A 27,479-nucleotide genomic window follows, 5' to 3' on the forward strand; every position below is an offset into this window, starting at 1 on the left:
TCACCTTCATCTTTCCCACTTGCAAAGGATGCAATCTTATGAAATCTAAGAAGCACTGGTATTAGTGGAAAATAGAGTTCAATATATTTTAATGAAATACTTAGTAGATAACAAGTAAAGTAGGAAGAAGCAAGGCCTTAAAAAGTAATACTTGCAGAAGTAGGAAATTCTCCTCAGTAACTAGGATGAAAAAGAAACAAGGAAAAACAGTAACATCCTGGACATCTACCTGAACATTCAAAAATAATCTGAATCATGAAAACGAACAAAATTGCCACCCTTTAAAAGTGAGATTAACTCGTACTCATAAATCACTACTTCCTCTCACTATATCACAACCTTCCAGGTGAGACCATTATTACAACACAAAAGAGAGAACTATATTCAACCACAAAGTACTTTTAATAAATAGGAACCGCAAACTACATTAAAGTGTATTCAAGTCATTTAAAACAATTATTAAGCAGGTTAGAAATTACACCTAATGAGGACTAACACTATCATTAATCACAATTGAAAAGATTCACTAAAATCCATTACATTTTATTGAGATACATGGTATGGTCGTGTTCATGTTTTGTCCAGAGAAACACATCAGCCTAATATATTTTATGTTTCAATGAGCAAAGAAACACTTATAATAAAAGTTGAACAATATAAGCATAAAAGAAATTTTACATCTTAAAAACCAGTTTCAAACTGATGAACATGGCAATAGGTTTTAACTTTTAAAGATACACAGTTTCAAGCATGGTGTGGCGTGTCTGTCTGAGTTTGAGGTCAGCCTGGTCTCCATAGTGAGTTCCTAGAGAGACAGACCTAGGTAGAGAGATAATGTCTCAGTAAATAAAAGAAAGAACAGTTCAAAAATGGCAATTGGGGCTGGTGATGAGACCCAATGAGTAAAACTGCTTGCTGAGCAAGCCTGGCAGGGAATAAAATCTTGAATATCGTCCACTGAGCTGCACATCTCTACTACGGCACACTCACAAACACACACACATAAATAAATAATAAAACATCAAAAACTTTAAAAGAAAATATACACTAAAATTACAAAATATAAAATCTATGTAAAAATGTTACTCTGAGAAAAAAATCTAAGTACGCACCTAAATTTAGGAAACTGGCAAACAATAATAGCTTTAAAAAGTACATGCCAGAAAATACTAACAATGGACAAATATATTTTTTCAACTTCACATGAAACATGACAACTCAAAATATGCCTAAAAATTAAGCATACTCGGATGGTTACAAATGCCATCTGAATTTGACAAATCCAATACAGCTTTCTACCAAAGGAAACTGTATTATTACTTGATTTAAAAACTGCTATTAAATTGAAATTCAATTGATTTACCAAACAGATTTTATCACCAAAACTCAAATAGTTTCTTTATTCAGGTGTTAGTGTTATTCCTTCATAGAGGTTATTGTTATTCCTTGCAGCGTCCCGGTGGCTTTCCACTGTGGGTTAAAGTTCCTGTTGGGCCCCAGCTTTGCAACCACGAGGAAAACAGGCAGGTAGAATAATGCCAAAGTTATTTTACTTGCCAAACCATACTTTAAAAGTTTTTTTTTTAAATTAAGTCAAGCAGTCTTGTACGTACATAAGAAAGGAACAAAAATCACAATATTTAATTTTTTAGTGTATTTCAGGTTTTCAGTAATATTCTACCAAATATTGCTTCCAGCCTTTCACGTTTCTTGCTTATACAATGATCATCTACAGGAGAAAATTTAATGACTCTTATCTGAAACAAACTTTACTCAATGTTGCCATGCTCTAAACCTCCACTGCCCTACTGCTGGAATAAAAGGCATGTATCAACATGCCTGGTACAACAACAGATTGTATCCTATGTACGCTTGCTATGTAAGAAAAAATTATACAGCTACTGGTCTCATATCCTCTCAATTTCTCTCCATACTTCCTTTATTCCTTGCAAGCTGGCTATGAATACGCTCACATGATTTACATTGGTATAAATTCTATCCACTAGATTTCTTCTCATTGTGAATTCTTTCATGTTGGTGAAGGTATGTCGAACATGTGAAGGCTTTCCCGCATTGTTCACACACATATGGCTTCTCTCCAGTGTGGTTTCTTTCATGAATTTGAAGGGATTTTGAAAAAGTGAATGCATGCCCACACTGCACACATACATATGGTTTCTCTCCAGTGTGAATTCTTTCATGATTGTAACAAGCTCTATGCTGGATGAAGGCTTTCCCACATTGCTTACATGAATAAGGTTTCTCTCCAGTGTGAATTCTTTCATGTTTGTGAAGGTATGTGGAACACGTAAATGCTTTCCCACACTGCTTACAAACATAGGGTTTCTCTCCAGTGTGAATCCTTTCATGGATGTAACAGGCACTGGAATAGGTGAAAGCTTTCCCACAATGTTTACATGAGTACGGTTTCTCTCCGGTGTGAATTCTTTCATGGATCAGAAGCTGAGAAGAACGAATGAAGGCTTTCCCACACTGCTTGCAAACATAGTGTTTCTCTCCAGTGTGAGTTCTTTCATGATTGTTACGGGTTGTGGGATCACTGAATGCTTTTCCACAATGCTTACATAAATAAGGCTTCTCTCCAGTGTGAATTCTCTCATGTTTACGAAGGTATGAAGAACGTCCAAACACTTTCCCACACTGCTTACATGCATAAAGTTTTTCCCGGGTGTGACTCCTTTCATGTTGGAGAAGGTGGTAAGAATGAATACATGCTTTCCCACACTGTTTACACACATAAGGTCTGTCTCCAGTGTGAGTTCGTTCATGATTGTAACAGGCCCTGGGATGAATGAAAGCTTTTCTACAGTACTTACATGCAAAAGTCTTCTCTTTAGTATGAGTTTTATGATGTTTGATAAGGTGACTAGAATTAATGAAGGCTTCGCCACACTGCTTACACACAAATGTCTTTTCTCCAGTCTGGAGTTTTTCATAAGACTGAACATAACTACACGCCATGAGAGCTGCTTCAAACTGCTTATATTCAAGGACGTTATCTCCACTACGCGTTGCTTGAGACTCCTGAGCAGAAGCAAGACTCCTCCAGTGCTCATTAGAGAGTTTATTTTCACAGGGTTTCTCTCTGGAAGGATTCTCAAGGGTAAGAGAGGACTCGGAATATGTAAATTCTTTCCAATATTTCTTATGTTTAAAAGACTTGTCCATATCTTCCTGATACTCATATGGTTTCTCTCCAGTTGGATCGCTGCGATGCACATCCGGTTGTGAAAGACCAATGGCATCATTTGCGCACACACTGTTGTCACAGACGGCTACTCCAGGAGGCATGTCCTCACTACCAACAGGCTCTCGGTCACAGACTGCTACTCCAGGAGGCATGTCCTCATTACCAACAGGCTCTCGAATCTGCCGGTGGGTTTCTCCACACTGAATATCACATTCAGATTCATATAATCCTTTAACCACATGAGCGCTGAAAAAAAAAATGAAAAGAATATTACTATAGTTTTATGGCTAGCCAAGAGAGATACTGGAGACTGGGTATTGAGGTGCACACTTGTTACTTCACTACTTAGAAGGCAAGGGCAAAGGGACTACAAGCTCGAAGCTAACATAAACCACATAGAAAGAGCTCATTCTAGGGGAAAAAGAGTTGTGACTATTGCCACAAGAATTTATGCCTAAAAAAAAAAATTGAACATTGAGCCACAGGCCCTGGGAAAAACACACAATTTTCTTAGTTTCTCTAATAACATTTTTTCTCCTAAAACAATCCACATGGTTACAAAAAGAATGGTGTAAAAACACTGCAGATGCAGAGTAATTTGTTCAGCCCATGTTACATTTTATTCTTAACTATTCCTATTTCATGGTTGGCTCGTATGTGACAAACAGGGTCTTTGCCAAAGTTACCAACGTTGAATAGTCCTGATGCAAAATGGTGTGGGTCAGGCTTTATGGAATTGGGATAGCTGAGTATTTTTTTTTTAAAGATTTATTTATTTATTGTGTATACAGTATACTGCCTGCATGCATGTCTGCAGGCCAGAAGAGGGCACCAGATCTCATTGCAGATGGCACCAGATCTCATTGCAGATGGTTGTGAGCCACCATGTGGTTGCTTGGAATAGAACTCAGGACCATTAGAAGAGCAGGCAATGCTCTTAACCACTAAGCCTTCTCTCCAGACCAATAGCTGAGTATTTTTAACGTAGTTATTGAAGTTACATTACAATTTATCCCAAACACACTTTTATTCACATATGTTTGACATTCAAGGTCTAAAGGTAACTCGAAAAACTATATTAAATAATTTTGTGCACACAGTAAAGTTTTCGTATAATGAAAGAATTGGGAAAAAGTCTCATATAGCTTAGGTTGCGTGGTATTGTGCAATATTACATCACAAAGTTGGGATCCTTCAATTCTGAATGCTCAAGTTCAATGAAGTTTCAGATTAAATGAATTTACATTTAGCTGTACTTGGATTATTTACTTGGGTATCAGATTTTCTACTACTTTCAAGTATTTACTGTAAATTCTTTTTTGTTGTTGTTGAGTGTAAATTACCTCAGATTTCTCCTAATACTTTGGTAGTCCTCTCCAATATTTTCTTCCTCTGTTTTCCCTGAAAGGCAAACCCAAGGAAAGTTTGGTTACATATTACATTAAAAATCATTACATTCTTGTCTCCCACCCCGTGGTAAAATGCAAAAAAGCATACAAATAGTCAATAATATCTTGCCTTTTAATATTTCAAATTAGGCAACTATACAGAAGAGCAAGAAACACTTACTTTTGTGAATGAATAAGAAAAATAATTATGCTGTATTTTTTTACCTATGGAGATCAGGTTGCTAAAGGTTTCCTTCATCACATCTCTGTAGAGCTCCTTTTGATAAGAATCCAACAAAGCCCACTCTCCTAGAGTGAAGTTCACAGCCACGTCCTCAAAGGTCACTGGCTCCTGAAAGAATCCACAGACACTTATGAGACCAATGGTGAGAAAACACGGGAGATCCAGAGTGCCTTGATCCCTTCACTTCATGCCTGTTCTTCATCTGTTTCTTATATATCATAATTAGCACTACTTTTCACTAGTCACAAATAGTGAATACACACTTGGTATTCGTTCTAACTTGTGCACTGTCACAGTCCTCAGGCCAGTAAGGAACTGCATGATAAATGAACAACACAACACCAGCACCTCTTGTGATGTTTGCCTTGATACTCTTTGTACAGTGCATCTTTAGTAATTTGGAACCCACCAGATTTAGAAACGTCTACTTGTCAACAGAAGCTAATTATGAAGCCTGAGGACACCCACTGGAACAGAAACAATTAGCTTAAGGGTAAAGGGGGAATCACCGCCAGGCAATGCTTTATAGTATTCTATATACTCTTAGTATCTTTCCAACTTTTTACCTATTTCTGACATACTAAGAATCTGAAACCCCAATGAAACTTGGATGAATTCTCTCTTATCAAGATGACAAATGTGCCCAGGTATAGTGGTGCACATATTAATTCCAACACAGAGGAGCAGGGGCAGATGGATCTCTGTGAATTCAAGGCCAGTGTAGCCTATGTGGCAAATTCAAGGACAAACAGAGCTACACATATAGTGAGACCCTGACTCAAACAAAGAAAAAGACTGTGGATGTCAGCCCTACACAGAACATTTTAATCAGTCCCCCCATGCCCAAGGCTAAGGGATCATCATAGAAGAGGTAGAAAGAATTTAAGAGCCAGAAGTGGAGAGGGGTGCTACAAAATGCTGATTTCTGGGCATCACGTGACTACTGTGCCTGTGAAGTCATGGTATCTATGTTAGCCTACACAAGATCAAGTCAGACAAAATCCTGGCATAAACAGAGAGATACTCTCCATGCCTCAATCCTTACTAAGGAGCTAGTGGCAGATGGTTGCTGCTGGGGAGGGAGAATCGCTCTTCTTTTACTCTGTAGCCACTGGGAGTTTCCTATGCTCCAGTGAATGGTACCATACCATACACATATTGGCAGTACTGATTAAACTTAATGGTTTATAAGGAAAAAGAGACATGAAGTTGGGCAATAGTCATATTAAGGAGGATATACAGGAAGCTTCAGGTGGAAATTGATATAATCATATTTTATTATGCACATATATAAAATTCTCATAGAATATAAATACAAAAAAAGTCTCATCATTGGTCTGATAAATAACATGAAAGATCTTCTGCCAAAATGTGTTACACCAAGGCCAGATAAGGAAGAGTGCTGCCAAACTTGGGTTAGCATGGGTTGCATCACTGGCCTATATGATAAAAGAAGAGAACCAACTTCTGAAAGCTGTCCCTGACTCCCACTCTCTGTTGTGGTCCAAGCACATCACAGCCACCCTAAGAATAAATACAATGAAAACAAATCAAAGCAAGGCATAACTTTCTGAAAGAGAAATAACAAGCTCAGGCTCTTTCTGATGTGTTTTCTGGGACATTTAGTGAAATATGTGACAACAATGGCAATCTCTCCCAGAAGATAAGAGCAGAGGGGATTGGAGAGTCAGCTCAGTGGGTAGGAGTGCTTGTTGCTCTTGCAAAGGAGTCCCCGGCACTCACAAAAGGCAGCTCAAAGTCACCTGTAATTTCAGCTCCAAGGGATCTGACCCACTCTTCTGGCCTCTACAGGTATCCCCCCCACACACCCACTACACTAGTTAGTTTGCGGATTTCTTTGTTTTGTTTTTGTAAACTTGATACAAGCTAGAGTCATCTGAGAATAAGAAATCACAACTGAAAAAATGTCTTCATAATACTGGTCTGTAGGCAAATATATGAGACATTTTCTCAATTCATGTTTGATATCAGAGGGCCCAACCCACAGTAGGCAGTATCACTTGTGGGCAATAAAAAGCAAGTTGGAGAATAGTCTGTTATAACTTTAAAAATGGGTGGGGGGACGACACCATCAAGCAACAGGGCTCATGTGGAGAGTTTTTTTAATTGGGGGAAGGGAACGGGAAAGAGGGGAGGGGAGAGGAGGCCTGTCTGAAAAAAGGAGCGGTGGAGGACAGGAAGAGAGAGGAGAGACTGTAGTCTTTTACATTACTTTTACTGTCCCTTTAAAGACTTTGTTTTATCTGTACTTTTTTCCTTCTGTCTCCCAAGCCTACATATATTTTTTAAACACATTGTGTCTCATTTAAGAGGTCTTTTATGTCTGAATCTATCCTATTGTGTATCTGAAACCCTTTTCTGACAAGTAGTATTTTAAAATGGTTAGCAGTGTGGTCTGCCAGGATGCTGGCTCTGCTTCTCTTGGCCTTTTAATATGGTGGAGGTACGTTCACCGCTTCTGAGAGCCATGCTCACTGTCCTAGCTCCAGGGATACAAGCGGATCTATGTTGCCATTAAGCAACTTGCAGTACTCAGCTCACAAACCCCATTTAAGTGTTATGTAGCTGAACCTCCTTGAAAGAACCAGAGCTGTTTGTGCAACTAGCATGAACCAGGAAGCCTTGTTAAAGGAGCTGAATCTCTGTTTGTGCCCAGCAAACAGAGCCTATCTGAAAAAAAAAAAAAAAAAAAAAAAAAGATGCTGCTATCAAGAAGCTGCACTTGGCTCCCATTTTTGTGGGTCAGAAGGCTTCTTTCTGTTCTTAAGCTTTTTTTTTTCATTTTTTCATTGAACATTCTCCAAAAATGGCCATATCTTGGACACAAAGCACATCTCAACAGGTACAACAAAGTTGAAATAACTCTTTGCAACCCTATCTAACCATATCAATAACAGAAACAATTGAAATGTTATTAACTTACAAAAATTCAACAGCTCTTTACTGATAGAAAAATGAGTTAAAACAGAAAAATAAATTAAAGACCTTCTAGAATTGAGTGAAAATGGATACACAGCATACCTGAAGTTATGGGACACATTAGAGGTGGTTCAAAGAGGCAAGTTCATGTGCTAAGTACCTACATAAACCCCTTGAATAGATCTCAAACTAGAAACTTATCAACACACCAATATATATATATATATATATATATATATATATATATATATATACTTGGAGATAATCAAACTCAGTGCTGAAAACAATAAACAAACAACAATCTCCTTGAAAAAAATAAAAAAAGCATCAATAAATCTGAGAGTTAGTTGTAACAGTACTTTTTCATTGGGACTGCCAGCCCACAAATGGTGACATAGAAATCAATTTAATTATGAAAGCTTGACCTTAGCTTAGGCTTGTTCTTAACCAGTTTTACAACTTCAATTAACCCACATTTTAAGTCTATGTTCTTTCACGTGGGTTGTTACTTCATCTCCCTGCTGCCCGTCCTGCTCCCACATCTAGTTTGTGACTCTGCCTTTTTGCTTCCCAGAGTTCTTTCTCTGCCTGGAAGTCCCGCCTATAATCACTCTCCTGTCTCACTATTGGTCATTCAGCTTTATAAAATATTGAATCAATCACAACAATACATCTTCATACAGTTGGTTCTTTGAGAAAAATAAGTAAGATTGACAAATCCTCATCCAAATTAAGTAAAAAGCAGAGAGAGGATCCAAATAAACAAAATTAGATACGGAAATGTCAACAGACATTGAAGAAATCCAGAAAATCATAAGAACATACTTTAAGAAACCTGTACTTCGCTGAATTGGAACATCTGAAAGTGGATAATTTTCTGGATATATACCAGAATTTAACTTACCAAAATGAAATCAAGATCAGATAAGCAGTTTAAAAAGGCAAATAAGCCCTATTGAATAGAAGCCATCATTAAAAGTCTCCCAAACAAACAAATAAACAAAGAAACAGCCAGGCCCTGGTGTTTCATAAAGAATTCTATTAGACCTTAAAAGCAGAATTAAAGCCAATGATCCTCCAATTACTCCACAAAACAGAGACAAAAGGAACACTGCCTAATTCTTTTTAATATGTGACAGTTACCCTGATACCTAAACCTTATAAAGTCCCAATAAAGAAAGAGAATTACAGACCAATTTCCCTTAAGAAAATAGGTGTAAAAATTCTCAAGGAAGTACTTGCAAACCAAATCCAAGAACACATTTAAAAAATCATCCACCATGATCATGTGGTCTTCATCCCAGAGATGCAGGATACATCAACATACATAAATCAATAAATGCAACCCACCATATAAACAAACTGAAAGACAAAAACCCCATGATCATCTCATTAGATGCAGAAATGGACTCTGACAAAATCCAATACCCCTTCATGATGAAATTACTAGAGATTAGGGATTAAAGAAAAATCCTTCAAGATAATAAAGGCAGCCCCACCCTCCACCACTGCGGCCATATTAGCCAGCCAGCAGGCAAGGTTCCTTCAGGCAGACCATCCCACCATCACCCCCCCATCAGACCCTATAATCTACAAGTCATTCTCTGACCCCCAAACCTACCCATCCTCTGTGACCTCAGATACTCCCTGAGACATAGACACACTTGTATAGATTGGACTAAGAGGTAAGTGACTGGTCTCCCAGCTGGAGAGCCCAGCATTTAGGTCCTAAGCCTGAGGGCACAACTCGTGCCCCTCTCCCAACCAGCAGGCAAGGCTCCCATAAGAAGGCCACTCCACCCACTCCCAATTTGACCCTGTAATCTACAAGCCTCACTCTGTCCAGTGGGAAGTAGCCTTGAACTCTTTGGCACAGGAGACCACTTCCTAAATATAACAACAGCAGCACAGACACTGAGAGCAACAATTAATAAATGTGACCTCCTGAAACTGGAAAGCTTCTGTAAGGCAAAGTACATGGTAAATAAGATAAAACGACAGCCTACAGAATGGGGAAAGATCTTCACCAACCCCACATCTGACAGAAGGCTGATCTCTAAAACATATAAAAAACCAAAAAAAAAATAGACATCAAAATACCAAATAATCCAATTAAAAAAATGAATACAGATCTAAACAGAATTCTCAGCAGAAGAATCCCAAATGGCCAATAGACATTTAAGGAACTGTTCAACATTCTTAATCATCAGGGAAAAGCAAATCAAAATGTCTCTGAGACACCATCATACACCTGTCATAATGGCTAAAATCAAAAACACTAATAAAAGCTCATGCTAAAGAGGATGTGGAGTTTGGGGAACTTGTACAGTCACTTTGGAAATCAGTATGGCAGTTTCTTAGAAAATTGGGAATCAATCTACCCCAAGACCCAGTGATACCCACTCTTGGGCATGTACCCAAAGGATGCTCAATCATACTACAAGGACACTTGCTCAGCTATATTCATAGCATTATTCATAATAGAACCTGGAAACAACCTAGATACCCCTCATAACTGAAGAATTGGTAAGGAAAATGTGGTACATTTGCACAATGGAATATTACTTAGCTGTAAAAACAAACAATGCCATCATTAAACTTGCAGACAAATGGATGGAACTAGAAAAAAATCATCCTGAGTAAGATAACCCAAACTCAGAAAGACAAACACTCATAAATGGATATTAGATGTAAATCAAAGGATAACCAAACTACAATATACAGCTCCAGAGAAGCTAGGTAACAAGGACCCTAAAGAGGGACACATGAATCACTCTGGGAATGGGAAATAGATGAGATCTCCTGGGAAAACTAGGGGTGTGGTGAGTGGTATTAGAGGGGAGGAGATTAGGGATGAGAATATAAGGAAATGAATGGTCAAGTTGGGGAAGAGATGGAGTGGAAGAACAATGAAAGAGATATCCTGACAGAGGGAGCTATTATTGGGTTAGGAAGAAACCGGTGCTAGGCAAATTCCCAGGAATCCATAAGGTCAACCCCAGCTAAGACTCCTAGCAATAGTGGAGAGAGTGTGCCTGAGCTGGCCTTCCCCTGTAATCAGATTGGTAACTACCATACTGTTATCATAGAACCTTCATCCAGTATCTGATGGAAGCAGATGCAGAGATCCACAACCAAGCACTGGACCGAGATCCAAGAGTCCCTTTGAAGAGGTGGGGGAATATATGAGCAAGGAGGGACAAGACCGCTATGTGGCAATCTAAAGAGGCAGTTGGACCAAGTTTGTGGAAACTCACAATGTCTGGACTATATGGGTCCTAACTACGCCCTCTCCATGCAGGCGACATTTGAGGCACCCCTGGCAATGAGATCAGGATCTATCCTGGTGTATGAGCTGGCTTTGAGGGACCCATACCCTATGGTGGGATGTCTTGCACAACCTTGATGCAGGGAGGAGGGGCTTGGTCCTGCCTCAACTTAATGTGACAGACTTTGCTGATTCCCAGTGGGAGGCCTTACCCTTTCAGAGGAGTGGATGGAGGAAGTGGGGCTGTCATGTAAAAGAAAGAAAAAATAATGATAAAGGTAGTTTACAGCAAGCCCAAGGCCAACCTCAACTTAAATAGTATGGAGCTCAAAGAAATTCCACTAAACTCAGAAACAAGATGAAGTTGTCCACTATCTCCTGACCTATTCAATATAGTTCTTGAAGGCTCAGCTAGAGCAATAACTACAGGCGTCCAAGGGGATACACATAGGAGAAGAAGAAATTCAAGTATCTATTTGCAGAAAATATGATAGTATATATAAGTAACTCTAAAAGTTCCACCAGGGAACTCCTACAGCTGATAAACACTTTCAGTAAAGTAGTTGGATACAAAATCAACTCGCAAAAATCAGTAGCCCTCCTATATACAAATGAAAAATCGACTAAGAAAGAAATCAAGGAAACAACACCCTTCATAAAAGCCTCAAATAATATAAAGTATCTCTGGGTAACTCTAACCAAATACGTGAAAGACTTATATGATAAAAAACTGTAATTGAAGAAGATAATAGACATTGGAATGGTCTCCCATGCTCATGGATCAGTAGAATTCAAGATGGTTATCATACTAAAAGAAATCTACAGATTCAGTGGAATCCCCATCACAAGTTCAACACAATTATTAACAGACCTTCAAAGAACAATTCTCAACTTCATATGGAAACACAAAAAATCCCAGGGTAGCTAAAATAATTCTGAACAATAAAAAAAAAAAACTGCAGGAGGTATCACTACTCCCAATTTCAAGTTGTACTACAAAGCTGCAGTAATAAAAACAACAAGATAATACGACAGACTTGCTGATCAATGAAATTACATTGATGGCCCCATCATAAACCCACACTTATGGACATGTTATGGTTTTTTGTTTGTTTATTTGGTTTTTTGGGGATTTTTTATAAATAAGCCAGAAATAGACATTGGAAAAAAAGATAGCATCTTCAACAAATAATGCTGGTCAAGATGGAAGGCTACATGCAGAAGAATCCAAATATACTCTTAGTTATCACACTGCAGAAAATTCAATTCCCAATTAATCAAAGATCTCAACTTAAAATCAGATACACCGGGGGCTTGAGAGATGGCTCAGAGGTTAAGAGCACTGACTGCTCTTCCTGAGGTCCTGAGTTCAATTTCCAGCAGCCACATGGTGGCTCACAGCTATGTATAATGAGGTCTGGTGCCCTCTTCTGGCATGCAAGCATACATGGAAGGAATGTTGTATACATAATAAATAAATCTTTTTTAAAAAACAATCAGATACACTGAACCTGATAGAAGAAAAAGTGAGAAATAACTTGGAAGTCATTGACATCGAAAAAAAAACTTTCTGGGCACCATTAGCACAGGCACAATTAATATATGTAATTTCATGAAACCAAGAAGCTTTTAATACCATCATTCTGACAAATCTCTATCTTTGGGTATCAGAAAAGATTTTTACCAACTCCACATCTAATAGGGAACTAATATCCAAAATACATAAAGTACTCAAAAAACTAGATATCAAGAAAACAACCCAACTAAAAACTGGGTACAGGTCAAAACAGAGAAAACCCAAAAAGCGGAGAAACATTTAAAGAAATATTCAACATCTATAGCCATTGCATAACTGTAAATCAAAACTAATTTGATATTCTATCTTACACTTCTCAAAAAGACTAAAATCAATAGAAGTGACAGCTCATGTTGGAGAAGATGTGGAGTAAAGGGAACACTCACCCATTGCTGGTGGGAGGGCAAACATGTACAGTCACTATGGAAACAGTGTGGCGGTTCCTCTTTTGGGCACATACTCAATGGATGCTGTACACAAGTGCAAAGGATACTTGCTCAACCATGTTTATTGCTGCTCCATTCATAACAGTCAGAAATTCTAAACAACTTAAACATCCATCAACAAAAGAATGGATAAAAGAATTGTGGTACTTTGACAAAATGGAGTATTATTCAATGGTTAAGAAAAAAAAGAAACAATGAAATTCACAGGCAAATGGATGGAACTAGAAAAACAAAAAAACAAAAAACAAAAACTATTCTGAGTGAGTTACCCCAGACCTAGAAAGAGATATCTGATCAGTGCCTTGCTTAGCCATCACTGGAATAGTTTCCTCCTGCAGCACATGGGAACAAATAGACCCACAGCCACATATTACTCAAGAGAATGCGACCTTGGAACACTCAGCCCTAAATGGAATGTTTGCATAAAGTCCCTCCCCCAGAATTGAGAGAACTCCTTTGAAGAGGAGGCAGAAAGAGTATAGAAGCCAGTGAGAATAGAGAATCCCAAGGAAACAAGAGCCTCTAAAATCAACCCGAGGAAAGCTCATATGAGCTCAGAGACTGAAGCAGCAGGTACAGGGCCTGAACAGGTCTGCACTAGGTCATCTGTGCATATATTATGGCTTCAGTTCAGTTCCCTCCACCCCAAGATAGGGTTTATTTCGTTGCCTTAGTTGTCTTAGAACTAGCTCTGTAGACCACGCTGGTCTCAAACACACAGAAATCCATCCGCCTCAGCTTCCTGAGTATTGGGATTAAAGGCGTGCACCAAAACCACCCAGTTTTTTTCTTAAAATGCTACTCCTGAGTGTGTGAATGAGTGGGACTATGATTCTTGTGCTTTCTCTTGGGCTCTTTTTCTTCTGTTTTGTCCAATTCAGATGCATTAATTTTTGTTTTATCTTACTTTATTGTTATCTCTTAGACACCTGTTTGTTTTCTAATGAGAGACAAAAGGGGAGTAGATGCAGATGGAAGGGAGAGGGGGGAGGATCTGGAAGAGGGTAGAGGGAGGGGAAACCATAATCAGGATATATTGTGCCTGGGGGAGGGGGATCTATTTTTAATGCAGTTGGGGAAAAAGACAGTAGCAAAAGGTATGTTTTTAGCTACAAACGTTTATGTGCAAAATAGGGGCTGAAAAAAAAGCTATGTGAAGATTATTATATGGAAGAGTCAGTCTGCAAAGGACGATCAGAAGCCCTTTGTAACTGGGACTTTCACTAAGGAACAGAGCACACACAAGGAAAGCACCTGGTATACACATTAGGGAGAGCTTGGCATTCTGCAGATATTTCACAGTGTCATGGACTGCACTGCCTCAGCCTTGGAACTCCCTCTTCGGCTCACCAGTTAACTCTCCCTTTTGGGGATGGCTTTCCTTTCTCAGTAAGCTGTCTAGATTCTGTTTCTAACCATGTGTTTCTAGTGCAGTCCTCCGCTCTAGGAAACAAGATCCTGGAATTGAGTCTCTTCTGAACTCGGATTCAAATCTCAGCATTTAACAAGTATGCTTTCCTTGACACCGTGGGCTTCCTCAATGTTTCTCTGATCTCCATGTCAAATTAAAAGGCATGATTTTTTTTTTTTTGTCCTTTTTACTAGGTCACGACAAATGCCTTAGTAATGGAAGCTTGCCTGATCTGTTGGGTTTTCTTTTCCCCTCAAACTCTATTAAATTGTCCTCTGGTATCCTTCTAAGTCCATCTTTATTTTTTAAATTAAAGAGACCAAAGAGCCAAAAAGAAGTAACCTCAGCTTCCAGGGAGACACATTGAGAACCCAGAGGCACGTGAAATAAAGAATTCAACTTAATGATGCAAATGCAAGGTCTTAGGAAAAGAACAAGTCAGATCCAAAAGCAAAGACAGCAAGACATGGAAACGATACAGTGAGAAGTTAATGAAAGGGAAACTCAGGGACAATACAGTCAAACTCTACGTCACAGGTGGCTCTTGTAAGAAAAAAAAAGTAAGACAGGCAAGCTACAAAAATAAGTCATATATTAGAGAAGGTTACAAGACAGTCCAGTGGAGTGCACAGGACCAACTGATAATATCTGAACACAACTGAAACAGAGAAAGAAAAGAAAAACTAAGTAGTTAAACTCTGAGTCAATACAACATGCTAAAATTAAATCAAGAGGATATAAACAAGTTAAGCATATTAATAATGAACAATGAGGCTGGAAAATACATAGCAAAACCTCCCAACTCACAATTCCTTCTGCTTATTCAAAACTAGAGAAAAGAAACGACATTTTTTTCTGGTACATTTAAGTTATTTCCTTCCATCTCATGCTTTTTTTCCTCCACAGTCAGTAATGCTGGAAACATTTTCCAAAAATTTTACTTTTGCTTAGACAATTAACAATTTCGCCAAATTAACGGGTGAAAACAAACAATTGTGAAACAAACTGAAATTTTCCTCTTCCTTGAAAGCCTGGGCATTTTCTCCCACTCTCAGCCAGAGAGAGCAAACAAATCCTTCTGCATTAACAAACAGCAAAAACCAGGATGCGGGACAGGGTTAAAGTTTAGAGAGATAAAAGGTTTGCCTAGAATGAGCAAGACCTGAGGTTCAACGCCCAATACTTTTAAAAGGGTAACAGCGCTGTCACTAAAGTCCCTTCCCAGCAGTCTGAATTCCAGAGAGCATCAGCACCAACTCGCCAGTGGTGCAGTGTTTGGAGAGGCGCGGTCTCACCAGGGAGCACTGGGGACTGGAAGACGCAGCTTCAGTAGGGCAGGCAGGGCAGGGGAGGGCCGGACCGAGGGACCTCATCCCAGGCTCCCCGCTGCCTGCTGCACACTCAATTAAAACGCACACGGGTTTGAGGGCGGTGATGACAGACTCCCACCTCGGACTCTGCAGCACAGCGCCAGGGGAACGTCAGGGCGGCGGCGCTACCTTGTGACAAAGCCTCTGCAGTGTCACAAAACCGTCAAGCACGACTCCAGGAGTCCAGGGTAAACTCACCATTTCCTGCTTTTGGGCGTGAGCAGGTGTCCTTTCTAAAGGGCCTGCAGAGTAGCAGAAGGCGCCATCGCCCAAGACAATCCACCACTGGCCTCCCTGCAGCTACACAGGACTCAAACAGGGCGGCAATGGCGACACCCTCTGACTGTCCGTGCTCTTCATTGGACAGATCGTGCAAGAGAGTAACAGCGTCTGTGATTCGTGAATGATAGCGACCCGCCTCCTTAAATCGGACAGCACATCGGTTTTTTTTCCTGTTCAAAAGGAGCTCAACTGACCAACCTAACTCTGACTTCTTACCCCTGGAGTAAACCCGGAGTATACATTCTATTTAAAGAGACTGTGTTCCGAGAATTTTTGCACATGCACTTGCTTGCTCGTGTACTCAGAGAATTCCTTTTGCCTTTTACACACACACACACACACACACACACACACACTACTTTGTTCTGAATATTCAGGGCTCAATGGCACAAGGACAAAGACAATGCCCCCCTACCGGCAGCTTTAGAGATAGAGGCTTGCCCAACCTTTTAGGTGGGTTCTGGAGATACAAACGCAGGTCCTCATGAAGGATGAACAGACTCTTTTTTTTTTTTTAATCAACCCAGCTCTTCTTTAAGCTTGCAATATTTGTTTTCAGCATGATGCTTTCTGCAGTGTTTGGGTTTTAACACACAGGGAATGCTGAATTCAAGATTTACCTTCAAGTGAAGAATTTCTGTGGTGGTCAAGATTAGAGATGCATTTCATCCAACCCCTGGAATAAGTATTTGTGAATTTGGTGCTTTATTTTGGCTGTGGATGATGTTGTCCCCCTTCTGAATATTAAGATGTTGAGAGTTTTTATGGTAGAGGAAGCAATACAGAGCATGGTGATCTCCTAGAGTTAAAATGTTAGGCGTCTTTGTCTCATCTCTAGGATATGAGCCACTGCCGGAGGAGGTAGAAGGGGGAATCCTCGTGAGCAATTGATGTAAGCTTTTTATGACTATTTTAAAAATATTTATTTAACGTTATTTTATGTGCATTTGGTATAAAGGTGTCAGATTCCCTGGAAATGGAGTTATAGACAGTTGTGAGCTGCGAGGTGGGTGCTGGGAATTGAACCCGGGTCCTCTGGGAGAGCAGTCAGTACTCTTAAACACTGAGTCATCTCTTCAGCCCAGCTTTTTATATCTCTTGAAAACTCTGTGGAATATTACCCCCATGTTGCTATTTGCTCTGTCCATTGAATGATTGTGGGTGTTTTTTTTTTTTTGTGATCCTTGTTGTTGTGTTTTAATTTTTTGGAAGAAAATGGATATATTAAAACAAACGATGTGAGAAAACCCGGTTATTTGCCTCGTCCCAAACTCTTTAAGTTTGCATATCTAGGCTTACAACATGTCTTTGTGCCTGGGTTGACTGAAAAGTTTCCGTATCCCAATATGAAGCCTTTCCACCAACACAGTAATCCAAATCAAGCCGGATTAAGAAAAAGTCTAGGTTTAAGGAGTAAAATGTTCCTGGATGACTTTCCTACCCCAGAGAGGAGATAGAGGGAAGAACTAATGGGCCAAGCAGTGATTTAATCAATATGGTTTCTGTGTGATTATTTCAGTTCTGAGTATCTGGGACAAACAAGTGGCCTCCTTACAACAGAACACAAGATTAGAAAAGATTTTATGTTAGCCTCAATTGAGTACAGTTGAATTAATATAAAGCTCATGCATGCATACAGAATGGTTGAGATGCATACATACTTTTTCCACATATAAAGTAATGCAAGAAATTAAGTTCCAAATATCAGCACACATACATCCTGTATGGAAAGAGAATTTTGGACAAAAGGATAAGGATAGACTCCTGGAGAGTCTGTGCTGTTAAGCTTCTTGATGCAGAGGATGAGGATGTAGAATTAATGTGAATATCTCCATTACTAAATACATTTGCAAGACTGAAGCAATGACTTAGATGGTGTAGGAGGGTCTTCTTTCTATGTGTTGCTTTCATTGGTTAAATAAAGAGACTGCCTTGGCCTTTTGATAGGACAACAGCTTAGATATGTGAAGTAGACAGAACAGAATGCTGGGAGAAAGGAGGCAGAGGCAGAGAGAGCTGCCATGAAGCTGGCAGGTCAGACATGCTGAATCTTTCCTGGTAAGCCACGGCCTCATGGTGGCATACAGATTATTAGAAATGGGTTGAATCAAGATGTGAGAGTTAGCCAGTAAGAGGCTAGAACTAATGAGCTAGGCAGTGTTTAAATGAATACAGTTTTCGTGTAATTATTTCAGATGTAATCTAGCCAGGAGCCGGGAGCAGGATGGGATGAAACAAAGGACCCGCTCCTCCTTACTACACTTAGAAATTTAGAACACTGGCATTGACTCCACTCATCCGCATGATGGTTCACAACCATCTTAGCTCCAGGATTTCCATCACCTTGATATCATGGGCACCAGATACTCACATGGTTGCACATATATACATGTGGGGAAAATGTTCATACACATATAACAAAATAATCTAAGTACATTTGAAGCCAGGTATGGTTACATGCACCTGCACTTATTAGCTTAAGAAACTGAGTCAGGGAGACTGAGTGGACCCCAAGTTTGAAACCAACCTGAACAACATGTTGAAACTATATCTCAATAAAATAACAGAAAGTACATTTGATAAATTTCTATATGTCCTTTTATAACTAATGCCTTCATTTATAATAACTGTGGACTACTGCCTGTCCAGTTTACTTCTTAAAACCAATATAACAAAATTATTTATGTATGAAAGGAGTGTTAGTTGCATGGCTCAATGTGTAAAATTGCCACCAATACTGACAGGCTGAGTCTAATCACCTATACTTATGTGGTGGAAAGAAAGAACTGACTTCTAATTGTCTTCCAACATCTATATGTGTACTATAGCACATGAATGTATGCTTATACACACACACTCAATAAACAAATTTTTTTTAATTATAGATACTTAATGTTGGAAATATGTTGGGGAAAATAGTCAACATTATTTACCAAAAGGAAATTCAAGCCAAAGCTATATTGAGATTCCATTTTATCCTTGTTACAATGGCTATTATTTTAAAATGTAATAATAAGAAATGCTAACTAAGATATAGGGGAAAAGAGCAATTATATGTAGTTAGTGAAAATGTAAAGTAATACAGGCATTTTGCAAATAAAGTAAGGCAGTTGCTCAATAAAAAAATACTCAAAATTAAACCATCCTTCAAACCAGAAATAGTCCTCTTTGTTATGTAAGGGAGAGAATTTAAACATACGTAAGAAATGTATGCACTCGTGTTTATTGTAACACTGTTCAAAAATACCTAAGGTGAGGAATCATCCTTGATCTCATCAACATATAAGCAAATAAAGAGAATATGGTGCATTACTATACTATAAGTATATAGAGAGATATAGACATGTATGCATGCATGCATACATACAATTGTATATATGTAATACAATTGTACTGACTATTATTTGCACATAAAGAAGGGCAAATTCTTTTAAAAATGGATGATACTATGATGTCTCTAAGTGAAATCATCCACACAAAGGCAACTATCATGTTCTTTTATTCATATGTGGAAAATACAATACAGGAACAAAACAACAACAGAATTCCACGACAGTGTTAGAGAGACTGTTACAGAACATGGGATGTCTCGTGGAAGTAAGAAAAGATGACTAAATAAAACAGTAGCTGGAAGGGTAGATGATAACAGCATAATATATCATAATGAAACACATTAATATGTACAATAAATATTGTTAATTTTACTAAATATATTTTGAATGTTTTCTTGTTAGTTTCTTATTTTTGTTCTGTCTGGCCTAGAAGTTGCTAGGGAGATTAAACTGACCTCAAATTTGTTAGAATTCTCCTGCTTCACATCCTCAGGGTTGGAATTATAAGCATGTACCACAATGTGTGGGTAATTTTATTAAATGTTTTAAAGTAGAACTGAAATCCAAACAAAAAAATCTCAGTAGTCTAAGCTTTAAAATCACAAGGCAAAGAAACAAGAACAAGATAATTCTAAGTCAAACATAAGAAAATAATAATTATAAAAGATACCAACAAAAATACATACAGTGTCATCAGAAGAAAATATCAAAAAATCAAGACCTTTTGGTTGAAAAGATACTAAATTGGTGATTTTTAGATGCCAAACTAACAAAAAGGAAAGAAAACATGTAAACTCCAAATTTTTGTTTAATAAAATAAAAAAGAAGGAAGGAGAGAAAGAAAGAAGAAAGATAGTAACCCTATTCAACCCACAGAGATTTTTAAAATGATTACAGAATGTTCTAGTTGCAAAAATTGCATAATCATGAATGTAACTTTTAAGCACAGACATAGGGAATATAAATAAAGAAATACGTATTAAAGATATTAAAATTAAACAATGAAGAAAGTATTTAGGTAAATATTTCTTGCAAGTATAGATTTTTAAATGTTCACAAATAATAACAAATGATGTATACGATACATAAACAATGCGAAGTTCATCTAATCACTCTATTTCCTGTTTGCTCGTAAGCTGATATGACTCAAAGGACTTGAAAAAACTTTGCTTATATCATAGTTTATAACAAATGGTACAAATTACAAAAATCAAAATGTAAGAGGCACAGGTTTAGGTATAAGGAGAGGAACCATGGCTTCTCAATGAGCTGTCCAGAACACACAAACTCCTAGCATGTGTATGTGTTCAGCAAACCAAAATTTTTCTACACTCCATCAATAGTCATGTTCATGTATGCTTCTGTTGTGTTCCCATGATTAATTAGCTAATAGGCTCTTGATGATTAGAATTGCTCAGTCTCCAACCCTTACAGTGGCACAGGATATGTTTTCATATTGTAATTGCAAATAAAAAACATCTTAAAACTTTACAGCTTTGGATTGAGTAGGATGCTTCTTCCACTAAAGGTAATTGCCACCAAATCATCCAAACTGGAACCTACATGTAAGAAGAATGAACTGACCAATGGAACACATACGTGCACGTGTGCACATGTGCTTTCTCTCTCTCTCTCTCTCTCTCTCTCTCTCTCTCTCTCTCTCTCTCTCACACACACACACACACACACACACACACACACACACACGCACACGCACACACAAAGAGAGAAAGACACAGAGAGAAAATATCAAAAGCAAAATCTTTGCAATTATGGAGGCTAGATGATGGTGTCAGATTCCCTGGAGCTGGAGTTACGGTTGCTTTTGAGCTATTGGAACTAGTGAGGTTGCTCAGTGGTAAAGAGCTTGCCACAGAAGCATGAGGCTGCTCTTTTGTCTTGATGACAGTATTTTTTTGCCTTTCATCCCTGTTCTGTTTCAGGTGGCCCCCTTTATTGTCGATCTCAGTGTCTGCTACTGGTGTTATAGTTAGGAAGTGGTCAATGTGCCAATGCATTCCAGGCTACTTCCCACTTTTCCTTCTATCAATTTCACTGTAACTGGATTTATGTTGAGGTCTTTGATCCACTTGGATTTCAGTCTTCTGCAGGGTGATAGATTTGGGTCTATTTCAATTCTACATGTCACCATCCAGTTATGACAACACCGTTTGTTGAAGATGCTTTCTTTTTTCCATTGTACAGTTTTGCCTTCTTTGTCAAAAATCAGGTGGTCATAAGTGTGTGAGTTTATGTCAGGGTCTTCAAAGCGAGTCCATTGACCCATGTGTCTGTTTTTTATGCCAACACCAAATTGTTTTTATTACTATAACTCTATAGTAGAGATTGAACTCAGGGATGGTGATACCTCCAGAAGTTCCTTCACTATACAGGATTGTTTTAGCTATCTTGTTTTTTTAAAAAAAATATGAATTTCAGGGCTGGAGAGATGGCTCAGCAGTTAAGAGCATTGCTTGCTCTTCCAAAGGTCCTGAGTTCAATTCCCAGCAACCACATGGTGGCTCACACCCATCTATAGTGAGGTCTGGCACCCTCTTCTGCTCTGCAGGCATACACACAGACAGAACATTGTATACATAATAAATAAATATTTAAAATATATGAATTTCAGGATTGTTCATTCAAGGCCTGTGAAGAATTGTGTTGGGGATTTTGATGGGGATTGCATTGAATCTGTAGATTGCTTTTGGTACGATTGCCATTTTTACTGTGTTAATCCTACCAATGAATAAACATGAGAGAACTTTCTATTTTCTGATTTCTTCTTCAAAGACTTAAAATTCTTTCACTTTTTTGGTTAGTGTTACCCCAAGATAGCTTATATTATTTGTGGCTATTGTGAAGGGAGATGTTTCTCCTAATTCTTTCTCAGTTCTTTAGTGTTTGTGTATAGGAGAGCTACTGATATTTTTTAGTTAATCTTGCATTCTACCCTGTGACTGAAGGTGTTTATCAGCCGTAGGAGTTTTCTGTTAGAATTTTTGGGGTCACTTATATATAATATATCATCTGCAAATAGTAAAAGTTTTGCTTCTTCCCTTCCGAATTATGCCCCCTTGATCTTTTGTTGCCTTATTGCTCTAGCCAGAACGTCAAGTACTATATTGAATAGGTATGGAGAGAATGAACAGCCTTATCTTGCCCCTGATTTTAATGGAGTAGCTTTGATTTTGTCTGCATTTAATTTGATATTGGCTGTTGGTTTGCTGTATACTGCCTTTATTATGTTTAGATACGTTTTTTTTAATTTCTCCAAGATCTTTATCATGAAGGAATGTTGAATTTTATCAAAGGCTTTTTCAACACCTAATGAAATGATCATGTTGTCTTTTTCTTTCAATTTGTTTTTATGGTGGATTTTATTTACCTATTTTTGTATGTTGAACCATCCCCGTATCTCTGGAATAAAGCCTATTTGATCATGTGGATGATTTTTTGATATATTCTTACATTTTATTTGCCAGTATTTTGTTTAATATTTTTGTATCAATGTTCATGAGAGACATTGGTCTGTAATTCTCTTTCTTTGTTGCATCTTTGATTTGAGTATCAGTCTAACTCTAGCCTCATAAAACAAATTTGGCAATATTGCTTCTATTTCTATTGTGTGGAACAATTTGAGAGTTATTGGAATTAGCTCTTTTTTGAAATTCTGATAGAATTCTGTGCTAAAACAATCTGACCCTGGGCTTTTATTTGGGGGGATTTTAATGGCTGTTTCTATTTCCTTAGATGTTTAAGCTGTTTACCTGATCTTGATTTAATCTTAGTATGTGGTAACAATAAGAAAAATTGTCTGTCTGTTTCTTTTACATTTTTCTGCTTTGTGGAGTATGAAATTTTTATGTAAGATCCAACGATTCTCTCTTTTTCCCTGGTGTCTACTGTTATGACACCCTTTTCTTTTCTGATTTTGTTAATTTGGATATCCTCTCTCTGCTTTGGGGTTAGTTGGGATAATGGTTTGCCTATCCTGTTGATTTTTCTCAAAGAACCAACTCTTTTTTTATTCACTGATTCTTTGTCTTGTTCTCTTTGTTTCTATTTACTGATTTCAGTCCTGAGATTGATTATTTCCTGACACCTACTTCTCCTGTGAAAGTTTGCTTCTTTTTGTTATAGAGCTTTCAGGTGGGCTATTAGGTTCTTTGTATGAAATTTCTCCAAATTCTTTATGTAGGCACTTAGTTCTATGAACTTTCTTCTTATCACTGCTTTCATAGTGTCTTTTAAGTTTGAGTATGCCATGAATTCATTTTCATTGAATTCTAGGAAGTCTTTGATTTCTTTCTTTATTTCTTCCTTGACCAAGTGGTGGTTCAGTTGAGAGTCATTCAATTTTCCTGAGTTTGTAGACTTTCTATATTTTTTGTTGTTGTTAAACTCTATCTTTAATCCATGGTGGTCTGATAAGACACAGGGGTTATTCCATTTTTTTTTATCTGTCGAGATGCGATTTATATGTTCAGCTTTAGAGAAGATTCCATGAGCTGCTGAAAAGAAAGGATATTCTTTTGTGTCTGGGTAAAATCTTCTGTAGATTTCTTTTAAGTCCATTTGAATCATAACATCTGTTAATTCCCTTGTTTCTCTGTTAAGTTTCTGTCTGGCAGACCTGTCCATCGGTGAGAGTGGGGTGTTGCAGTCTCCCATTATTAGTGTATGGGTGTTGATGTGTGATTTAAGCATTATTAATGTTTCTTTTACAAATTTATGCCCCTTGTATTTGGGGAATAAATATTCAGAATTGAGATTTCAGCATGATGGATTTTTCCTGTGATGAATATGAAATGTCCTTCTCTGTCTCTTTTGATTAGTTTTAGTTTGAAGTCTATTTTATTAGATATTAGGATAGCTACACTGACTTGCTTCTTAGGTCTATTTGATTGAAAAACCATTTCCCAACACTTTACTTTGAGATAATGTCTGTCCTTGAGGTTCATATGTGTTTCTTGCATGCAGCAGAAGGTTAGATTCTATTTTCCTATCCATTCTCTTAGCCTGGGTCCTTTTAATGATGAATTGAGTCTGTTGTTACTAAGAGATGTTATTGACCATTGATTGGTAGTTTCTGTTATTTTTTTATTTTGATGGTAAAATGGTGTGTGTGTGTGTGTGTGTGTGTGTGTGTGTGTGTCATTTCTTTGAGTTTTGCTATTGTGAGATTATCTATTGCCGTGTCTTCATGGATGTAACTGAGTTTCTTTTGTTGAAGTTTTCCTTCTAGTACTTTTGGTAATGCCAGATTTGTGGACAGACATTGTTTAAACCTGATTTTTTTTCATGAAATATCTTGTTTTCCCTGTCTATGTTGATTGAAAGTTTTGCTGGTGTAGTAGTCTGGGCTGGCATCCATGATCCCTTAGTGTCTATAAAACATCTGGCCAGGACCTTCTGGTTCTCAGAATTTCCATTGAGAAGTTGGGTGTAATTTTAATGGGTCAGTTTTTATATGTTACTTGGCCTTTTTTCCTTTACAGCTCTTAAGTTTATTTCTTCTTTGTTTGTTTAGTGTTTTGATTATTATGTGGGGACAAGAGTTTTTCTTATTTTTGTCTAGACTATTGGAGTTCTGTAAGCTTCTTGTACCTTTATAGGCATGTCCTTCTTTATGTTGTGAAGATGGACACTATAATGTAGTCCCACACTAGCTCAGAATTGAATATAATAAAAAGTTCTTCATTTAAAGGTAGAATCACAGATCACAGTTCTTTCTCTGCATGGGTGGAGAACAGGAAACTAATCCAGTAGCCAAGAGAGCTCCCAAGCTTTACAGCTCCATTTATAATATGAGACCACGCCCAAGTGGGCTGGTATCTTAAAGGCTAATTGGCTAAAGGAGTTCCCACAGCAATGCTGGGAAATTTTCTTCCGTGATTTTGTTGAAAATGTTTTCTGTGCCTTTGAACTGGCATTCTTCTCCTTCTTATCTCCCTATTATTCTTAGGTTTGCTCTTTTCATAGTGTCCCAGGTTTCCTGGATGTTTTGTGTTAAAAACTTATTGAATTTAACATTTTCTTTGACTGATGAATCCTCTGTTATATCTTCCACACCTGAAATTTTCTCCTCTAGCTCTTGTATTCTGTTGGTGATGCTTTCATCTGTAGTTCTGTTCATTTCCCCAGCTTTTCCATTTTCAGAAATCCCTGTTTGATTTTTCTTCATTGTTTCTATTTCAATTTTCAAGTCTTGAACCATTTCCTTCACCTGCTTGATTGCTTTTTTGTTGGTATTCTTTGCTTTCTTTCCTTTTTTCCCCCCCTTTGAGACAGGTAACTTTGGAGCTGTACTAGAACTAGCTCTTGTAGACCAGACTGGCTTTGAACTCACAGAAATCTGCCTGCCTCTGCCTCCTGAGTCCTGGGATAAAAGGAGTGTGCCACCACCACCTGGCTTTCTATAAGTGATTGATTGATTTCTTCCAATTTTTGTTTGTCTTTTCCTCAACTTCTTTAACGGAATTTCCATTGCCTCTTTAAGAGCTTTTATTATCTTCAGAGAGTAATTATTGAGCTTGTTTTTTTTGTGTTTCAACTTCATTGTAATCTACAGGTTTTGCTGTTGTAGGATCACTGGGTTCTGGGGGTGCCATATTACTCTTTCAGTTTTTGAATGCATTCTTATACCAGAGTTTTCTCATCTTTTTTCCAACCAGAGTGGCTTGTGCCTGGGGGCTCTTTTTCCAACTGTTGTGGTTTGCACCTGTGTCTATGTATGCTGCTGCTTTTCCAAATGGTGTGGTTTTACACCTGTTCATATACAGTCAGATGCATTTGCCGGGACAGGCTGACCATAGGGATGATGTTTAGGTGTTTGGGCAGTGGAGTGGGTCTTTTTGGGATAGCGTCCAGTGGGGCAGGGGTTTGTGCAATATTAAACATTAAATTTCAAAACTTCTAAATGATAAAGTGGGGAATACATTTTCATCTACATTTATATAATTTCTATGTATCTGTTATCTAATGTTTATCTAGCTTATCTATCAATCTATCTATCCACCTACCAATCTAACATCTATTTTCTAAATAGGATTAGTTATTCAGGAAATAAGATCAATAATTTATAAGCCACATTTGATAAAAAAGTGAAAGTTTTGTTCTGCAAAGGAAGCTAGTAGTAGAGTGATGAGGCAACTTACAAAATGGGGAAACCTTTGTTTTCTGGGAGTCCTGAGTATGTGAACAATTCGGTCTCTGATTCTTGTGTCTTCACTTGAGGCTCTTTTCCTTGTATTAATTTTTCTTGATCAACTTCAATGTGATAGCTTTTGTTTTCTATTTTCTATTTTATACTGTTATGTTTATTTGTTGTATCTTAGAAGTCTTTTTTGTCTAATGAGAGACAGAGAGGGGGTGGTTCTGGGATGGGGTGGAAGTGAGGAGGAACTGGGAGGAATAGAAGAAAAGGAGACTCTAATGAGGGTATATCTATGAGAAAAGAATCAAGTTCAATAAAGGGGAGTAAATAAATAAAATCTAAATAAGTAAATGTGTAATAGGAGAAATTTAAAAACTTAGAGAAGTTGAGGCTGGAAAAATGGTTCATCAGTTAAAGGCATCTACAGCCAAACCCAATGACCAAGTTGAGCTTTGAAAGAGCAAACAGACTTCAGCCCTCACTTGAAGTTGACCAAGTAGTTAAAGGATTCAGCTGAATATTCCACTCAGAGCTAGTCTAGGCAATTTTACCTTTCCATGGAAACTTCTTATTTTTATGGTCAATGTAGCAGGCCACACTGGTACTTCACTTTGCCCATACATTTCCTTTTTATCCATGTCCTGTTATCTTGATTTGTTTAAAATCTTGTGAGAGATGACACTGTTCTGTTTCATTGAGTGGCTCCTTATGCAATTCTTTTCACTCTAAGCTAAGTTCCCACGTCTTTCCTTAACTTATTTTCTTCACTCTTACAATTCCTCCTTGTATTCTTCTCTTTTATTTTGTATATAGCAACTAATATTGACCACTACTCATACTGCAGTTTCTTTA

General features: G+C 37.9%; 1 protein-coding gene across 1 annotated transcript in view; it reads right to left on the reverse strand.

Annotated features, from left to right (window-relative positions):
- Nucleotides 1-267: 267 nt before the first annotated feature.
- Nucleotides 268-27,479, reverse strand: part of LOC121432314 (zinc finger protein 709-like) — a 52,834-nt gene continuing 25,622 nt past the window's right edge. Inside the window, exons 5-8 of the mRNA XM_041630169.1 lie at nucleotides 16,053-16,154; nucleotides 4,825-4,951; nucleotides 4,555-4,612; nucleotides 268-3,457 (exon numbers count right to left, since the gene is read on the reverse strand). Coding sequence (XP_041486103.1) covers nucleotides 1,996-3,457; nucleotides 4,555-4,612; nucleotides 4,825-4,951; nucleotides 16,053-16,154 — 1,749 coding nt within the window. The 3' untranslated portion in view covers nucleotides 268-1,995. The remainder of the gene's footprint in view (nucleotides 3,458-4,554; nucleotides 4,613-4,824; nucleotides 4,952-16,052; nucleotides 16,155-27,479) is intronic.

The sequence above is a fragment of the Microtus oregoni genome, unplaced genomic scaffold (genome assembly GCF_018167655.1).
Source record: "Microtus oregoni isolate MIOR12 unplaced genomic scaffold, Mior012 000034F_ref0000314, whole genome shotgun sequence".
Classification (NCBI taxonomy): Eukaryota; Metazoa; Chordata; class Mammalia; order Rodentia; family Cricetidae; genus Microtus; species Microtus oregoni.